The following is a 7,919-nucleotide window of genomic DNA, read 5'->3' on the forward strand; positions in this document are numbered from 1 at the left end:
TTTAGTTTGGTAAGTGAATGTACAAGACATTTCTGTTAGTAAGACTTTTGTTCTAGTTTAGAAAACACGAAGTCAAAGTAAATTGAAATTCTGCTCAATATCTACGATTTAATAAGAAATAATAAGAAATTCATCTACTGTAAATAGAAAAAAATACTGAACTAATGAAAATAATTCCGAGCTGGTGTCACATTTTATAGAGTTCATTGAAACATTTTAAAGTAAATTTGAAAACGCATGAAACTAGAGAGTACATGATTATAATCTATAATGCAACAAGTTATCATTGTGAAACAACAGCTTTGATTTAAATGCATTATTTATATCTGACACGATGTTAATACAGGATGTCTTGTAATGAACTTGAATGTTTAAGGTTATAAGTAAATATTTTCTAATTCCATTGACATGCTCATTAACTTACATTGGCTAGAGAGAAAGAAAACTAACCCCGCCTAGTTCACATCATTGTTTAATCAAGCCCTAACGTAACTCGCTCAGTTCAAGTCTACACACATCTTCAACGTTTATCTTTCAAGTTTGATAGACTCTAATCCTAACTAGAAACTTATGGACTTCACCCTATCAGTTCCAGACATGCATTCACCTGTGAGACTGTATCGAGTATATCTCTACTGTGTGGTGTTGCCACTTGGTATTGTCCACCACGCCTGGTCAGCACTGAGCACCTGCAAGGTGACTCACAATACAGAGTTGGACGATAAGGTCAGCTCTACCTGGATGTTTAAGCAGTTGACATTGAGAGTGTCCAGCAGCAAACTGGACTGTGCCAGACTGTGCCTGATAAACAGAAGCTGTGTGACCTTCATGGTAAACCAGAAGTCACGCCAGTGTCGCCTCCACGGGGCCAGAATCACACGACTGAACTCTTTGGTGAATGCTACAGGCTACAAGTCCTATGACACATGTAGAGGTATGTCCAAAGTCGTATTACACATTTAGAGGTATGTCAAAAGTCTTAGGACACATTTATAGGTATGTCAGAAGTCCTAGGACACATTTATAGGTATGTCAGAAGTCCTAGGACACATTTATAGGTATGTCAGAAGTCCTAGGACACATTTAGAGGTATGTCAGAAGTCCTAGGACACATTTAGAGGTATGTCAGAAGTCGTATGACACATGTAGAGGTATGTCCAACGTCCTAGGACACGTGTTAAGGTATGTATTAATGTCCTATGACAAACGAAGAGGTATGTTCAAAGTTCTAGGACACATGTTAAACTATTTGAGAACAAAATGGTGATTGAGGCTGGTTGAAATAAAGTTACTCTCCCTTTGAAAAAGCTTGACAAGGCTGGGCTGCTACCTCTAGGCAATACAATGCATTGGCTTGCGTTGTCCTACAAAACCGAGCAGACAGGTCGATGAAGCGCTTGCTCTTCTTTATGTCCCAGTTATTTGAGCGTGTTTAAGAAGCTTGGCCTCGAATCGTTTTAGAATTTAGAATTGTAAGACATCTTCAAGTCTATCAATTAAGGTAAATTGCAGTGTTGCACCAGACCACACTTAAATACCTACATACTTTATTTTTTACATTTAACCACAAAAAAAGTTTTTCTTTCACTCTCCATCTGCAACTGTTCTGAGAAGTAACTTTTCTTTGGGTTGCGAATGTAGATCTGTCCCGCTGTCTTTGTCAAAATGTCACTACTTAGGGTTACGTTGAGGACAAAGTCTCTTCTCACTGTCATGGAACGTGCAAACATTCTAGCAAGCCTTTCGTCATCATGTGAGGCACATTCTTCTGAATCCTTCAGCATGTGCAGAGTAGTTAAAAGCAAAATATGTCTTTTTTTGCAGACCATTATCAATCTTTAGATTAAATGTCATCCAATGCCAAAAAACTCGGGGGGGGGGGAGGGTTAACTCAAAACCCCCTGGAGAGGGATTTAAACTCAAAACCCCCTTGGCTGCGCTTGTGCATGTGATGGTTTAATATTAAATAATCAATATCACAATAAACGAAATTAAAGAAAAAACAATCACAAAATTCCACCCCCCTTGTGGAGGGATTTAATTTCCAGGGGGGGGGGTTGAACCCCTAACCCCTGACTACGCCCATGATTAGTATATAAACGTATTGGAGTACTTCGAACACTAACAGTACTACCCCAAAAGACAGTCTAAGCACTACACTACACATTCCAGAGGCGGAAGTAAGAAATGAATGACGTAAATAGAAACATATAAACGACAAAAAACAAACAGTTGACATAGTGCATTGTATGTGCAGATCACTCAGCCCTTCTTTTCACTACAGACATCGAAGTGACATTCACTTTGACATTCACCTTGACATTCACTTTGACATTCACCTTGACCCATGCACCGACTTCAGATACGCTCATCTCCAAAACTTAAAGATTTTATTTCTGTTTCCTTGGCTAGCCGCCAGTGCCTTTGGTACCATGTGCAGTACGACCAGTGACTGTCTACTGACCAACTCAGTTTGTATAGGTCTTATGTGTCAGTGTAGCGCAGGCTGGAGCTACTCTCCCAACGATCTGACCTGTGTCCGTGGTAAGTAGTTGTCAAAACACATCACCTCCCAATGATCTTATCTGTGTCCGTAGTAAGTATGTGTCAAGACACATCAGTAGAAAGAAAGGTTAACTGTTGTTTTGTGCATTGAATTGAATGGTATCGTCCTCTAGTATTGTTATCATATATTTATATAGCACCAATATAAACTAATTATTTTGTAGCCTTTTTATTGTTCTTCACCATGCCATGAAGTGTTTTCTTACCCAAGAATATATTTATTTCTATTTATTTAGACGAGTTTACGTTATTGTTATACATTTGTTTATTTACCCAAATAAATAATTGTGCAAAGTTTCAAATTGATCTGGGGTGTAGCAGAAATAACATGGGCAAACCTTTTACCAGACAGTCAGATGAACAGACAGACAGTTAGTTGAAGACAAAGTTGGAAGTTGAACTAAACCCCTTGAAGTTGTCAGACAAACTTCTCTGAACAGTTGAAGGTTTTTAAAATTAACAAGCAAAGTGTAAAAAAAGAGGCTTATATAAAGAAAGAATTTTACATTTACAGTCATGTTTTAAAACTGTAGGATTTACTTTCCTTATTCGATATAAAAAAATTAATTACCACTATTTAAAAAAAAACAACCACTTTAAAAGCTTTTTTATCGATTCATGTTTAGTTAGAAATAATGAAGAAAAAAGTGAACAATTGAAACTTCATCTAAGTAAGGAAGTGGAAGAACTGACGTGCTCAGACAGAGTGTGTGTTGATAGAAGCTTTGTACATAAAGTGCTCAGACAGAGTGTGTGTTGATAGAAGCTTTGTACATAAAGTGCTCAGAAAGACAGAGTGTGTTGATAGAAGCTTTGTACATAAAGTGCTCAGACAGAGTGTGTGTTGATAGAAGTTTTGTACATAAAGTGCTCAGAAAGACAGAATGTGTTGATAGAAGCTTTGTACATAAAGGGCTCAGACAGAGTGTGTTGATAGATGCTTTGTACATAAAGTGCTTAGAAAGACAGAGTGTGTTGATAGAAGCTTTGTACATAAAGTGCTTAGAAAGACAGAGTGTGTTGATAGAAGCTTTGTACATAAAGTGCTCAGACAGAGTGTGTTGATAGAAGCTTTGTACATAAAGTGCTCAGACAGAGTGTGTTGATAGAAGCTTTGTACATAAAGTGCTCAGAAAGACAAAGTGTGTTGAAAGAAGCTTTGTACATAAAGTGCACAGACAGTGTGTGTTGATAGAAGCTTTGTACATAAAGTGCTTAGAAAGACAGAGTGTGTTGATAGAAGCTTTGTACATAATGTGCTTAGAAAGACAGAGTGTGTTGATAGAAGCTTTGTACATAAAGTGCTTAGAAAGACAGAGTGTGTTGATAGAAGCTTTGTACATAAAGTGCTTAGAAAGACAGAGTGTGTTGATAGAAGCTTTGTACATAAAGTGCTTAGAAAGACAGAGTGTGTGTTGATAGAAGCTTTGTACATAAAGTGCTCAGACAGAGTGTGTGTTGATTGAAGCTTTGTACATAAAGTGCTTAGAAAGACAGAGTGTGTTGATAGAAGCTTTGTACATAAAGTGCTCAGACAGAGTGTGTTGATAGAAGCTTTGTACATAAAGTGCACAGAAAGACAGAGTGTGTTGATAGAAGCTTTGTACATAAAGTGCTTAGAAAGACAGAGTGTGTTGATAGAAGCTTTGTACATAAAGTGCTTAGAAAGACAGAGTGTGTTGATAGAAGCTTTGTACATAAAGTGCTTAGAAAGACAGAGTGTGTTGATAGAAGCTTTGTACATAAAGTGCTTAGAAAGACAGAGTGTGTTGATAGAAGCTTTGTACATAAAGTGCTTAGAAAGACAGAGTGTGTTGATAGAAGCTTTGTACATATAGTGCTCAGACAGAGTGTGTGTTGATAGAAGCTTTGTACATAAAGTGCTTAGAAAGACAGAGTGTGTTGATAGAAGCTTTGTACATAAAGTGCTCAGAAAGACAGAGTGTGTTGATAGAAGCTTTGTACATAAAGTGCTTAGAAAGACAGAGTGTGTTGATAGAAGCTTTGTACATAAAGTGCTTAGAAAGACAGAGTGTGTTGATAGAAGCTTTGTACATAAAGTGCTCAGAAAGATAGAGTGTGTTGATAGAAGCATTGTACATAAAGTGCTTAGAAAGACAGAGTGTGTTGATAGAAGCTTTGTACATAAAGTGCTCAGACAGAGAGTGTGTTGATAGAAGCTTTGTACATAAAGTGCTTAGAAAGACAGAGTGTGTTGATAGAAACTTTGTACATAAAGTGCTTAGAAAGACACAGTGTGTTGATAGAAGCTTTGTACATACAGTTTTTGACACGTGACCTTATAGATGTTCAGGTTTAAATATGAAAGCGGAAGTTGACTAGTTTTTTGCTAAGACATTGTATCGTTATTCTAATGAACTTGATATAAGAGACTCAGAGCTTAATCTCAATTCATTGTACGGAGTTGTAAGAGTCATATATCGTGTAGCTGTTCTTTATCTTTCATAATGAGACCGATTTGCTGAATGTTCACATTTTGTATAGACTACAATGACGCTACAAGACTCCATACCTAGCCAGAAAATCATCTTATGATGACTAAAAGTATTACGTACGTTACCTGGGTCTCTCACCTGGGTCTCTCACCTGGGTCTCTCACCTGGGTCTCTCACCTGGGTCTCTCACCTGGGTCTCTCACACCTCAATAGTTTCTGTCCTCGCCCCATGTATTTAAAATAAAATATTTTTTTTCTATGACAATTGATAAAGAAAATGTAGAAACTATTTAGCTGCGACCCCTCGTACGTTAGTTTCTACACCCCAACCCCAAGTTAACTAGCCTTGAGAGGGGGTGGGGAGACGTAGGAAGTCAACAATTTGAGATCCATTCAAGTCGAGGTTTTGTATTCGTATTCTAATGGCAGCCATTAAGTCTGTCAATAAACTAGAACAAATTGTAAGTGTTTGTAGATAAGGGTTTAAACGTGTTCGGGCTCCGATAAGATTGACCATCCAACACCATCCAACACCATCCACGCTGAGTGTCTTCTGTTTATTTGGTTTGCTTGTATTTAGGGGGCATCACTGCTAACACTTAGGATTTACGTTACAGTGATTCATCATTAAAAACTAAAAACTGATTTTCTTTTTATTTCAGAATGTTTTCTGTACGGAACTGAGTTCACGCCTTTTGAACATCAGTACATAGCAGGCAACAATATGGCGGTACTAACCAAAGCGGCTTACCTGGAATTTTCTCTGTGCGCAGCAGCATGCGCGGCAGTAACAGCGTTTAAATGCCGATCCATAGAACTAGACTATAGGGACATGGCGTGCAAGCTTCAGACTGTGACACCCTACTACGCCCCTGATGCTTTTTTATTCCTTTTGTCCTATAATGTTACATATTATCAGCGTCACTGCCAATATGGCCGTTGAAGTATTGAAAGCGCTCCTGCAAGCAGAACATTGCTGAAGATGAAAAACAGTTTTGTTCAGAGCAATGCATGGAAACTTTATGATGAGATTTGAAAAGTGACGAAACTAAAATATATATGTTCAAGCATCGTCTATTTTGTATTTGGTCATTGAAGGATTGGATTTTGATTTTGATTTCACGCAGCGTTTTACATTTTCCATTTATAATTATCTAGCATCTGGATTATTGCGTTAATCTCTTTTAACCCGTGTCTCTAGTGTTCTTACTACCAATGACCGTCCTGGTTTCATTCCAAATAACAATTTATAACGTTTTCATTAAGGTTACAAAGACAAAAGACTCTCAGAGGATTAGAAAGTTAAATGGTGGTGGATGTACAGGACTTATTTAAAAACATGTTAGATGTTGAACTCTAAAAGACGCAGTAAATCAACCTAGAGGCAACCTGGAACCAGAACGCAACAGCCAAAGCAGTAGGCTTATCCAGAACGCAACAGCTAAACAGTAAACAGTAGGCTTATGCAGAACGCAACAGCTAAACAGTAAACAGTAGGCTTATGCAGAACGCAGCAGCCAAAGCAGTAGGCTTATGCAGAACACAACAGCCAAAGCAGTAGGCTTATGCAGAAAGAACTCCCAGGCCAAGCAGTAGGCTACTGTAGTAATAACATTAGAGATGGGTTCGAGTAGAACAGGGGGCAATAATCCAAGAACTACTAAATTGAATAACATACTTGATACTGTCCCGAACCCCAACACTCTGCAGGCGAAAGTCTGTGAATTATAAAAACATGGTGATTGGAATTTCATAAAATTTATACAAAGATGCACAGATGCTGGAACCACGGTCTTTTGTTTTGCAGTGCCGATGGTCAAGCATACCAGACGGCCCAAAAGCATACCAGACGGTCCAAAAGCATATCAGACGGTCAAGCATACCAGACAGTCAAGCATACCAGATCTTGTTAACCAGAAAGGCTGATAAAATCTCCCAAATGATAGAGAACATTAATTTACTTTGTTGTTTCTGAAGAGACTCTTGTTACAACTCCCCCCCGCCCCCAGAAAAAAGCTTGACGACATCTCCAGAATCGATGAAGTTGAGACGACAATAGAAGAACTCAAAAAAAGACATAAACCGTCTGGCTCTGATGTCTTCCAACAAGAGTCTTTCAAATGGAAGGCGCTGCTTTCACGGAAAATGTAATAGATCTCTTCATGCTGGGACAAAGTTACTATCACATCTTACCTTCATGACGTCACCATCACATCTTACCTTCGCGATGCTACCATCACATTTGACTTTCGTGACATCACCATTTCCTTGTAAAAAAAAAAGAGGACCAGTAAGACTGTAGCTGCAAAAAACTTTTCCTAAATACTGACTGACCATTGTAAGCGATGTGCTCACACAAAGTCAAGTTGATAAAGCTGATTGGGGTACTTGGAACAGGATTTGACTTATGTGACCAATTCAAGACTTCTACGCTACCTTCATCGATCTTTTCAAAGCTGTGAACAAGTTGCGATGGTTTGTGAAGGATTGATCTCGGCTCGAATGACCTCCAAAGTTTCTCTCTTCTCAAGTCATGTCATGGCATTCTATAAACTCATTTCTCTCTTCTCAAGTCATGTCATGGCATTCTATAAACTCATTTATCTCTTCTCAAGTCATGTCATGGCATTCTAGAAACTCATTTATCTCTTCTCAAGTCATGTCATGGCATTCTAGAAACTCATTTATCTCTTCTCAAGTCATGTCATGGCATTCTATAAACTCATTTCTCTCTTCTCAAGTCATGTCATGGCATTCTATAAACTCATTTATCTCTTCTCAAGTCATGTCATGGCATTCTAGAAACTCATTTATCTCTTCTCAAGTCATGTCATGGCATTCTAGAAACTCATTTATCTCTTCTCAAGTCATGTCATGGCATTCTAGAAACTCATTTAT

At 38.2% G+C, this 7,919-nt stretch overlaps 1 protein-coding gene across 1 annotated transcript; it reads left to right on the plus strand.

Moving 5' to 3' along the window:
* Positions 1-112: 112 nt before the first annotated feature.
* Positions 113-1,221, plus strand: LOC129928180 (uncharacterized). Its single transcript, XM_056041225.1, has one exon. The coding sequence runs from the start codon at positions 571-573 to the stop codon at positions 961-963; it is 393 nt and encodes a 130-aa protein (XP_055897200.1). The 5' UTR covers positions 113-570; the 3' UTR covers positions 964-1,221.
* Positions 1,222-7,919: the final 6,698 nt, after the last annotated feature.

This window comes from Biomphalaria glabrata, chromosome 9 (assembly GCF_947242115.1).
Source record: "Biomphalaria glabrata chromosome 9, xgBioGlab47.1, whole genome shotgun sequence".
NCBI classification, from domain to species: domain Eukaryota; kingdom Metazoa; phylum Mollusca; class Gastropoda; family Planorbidae; genus Biomphalaria; species Biomphalaria glabrata.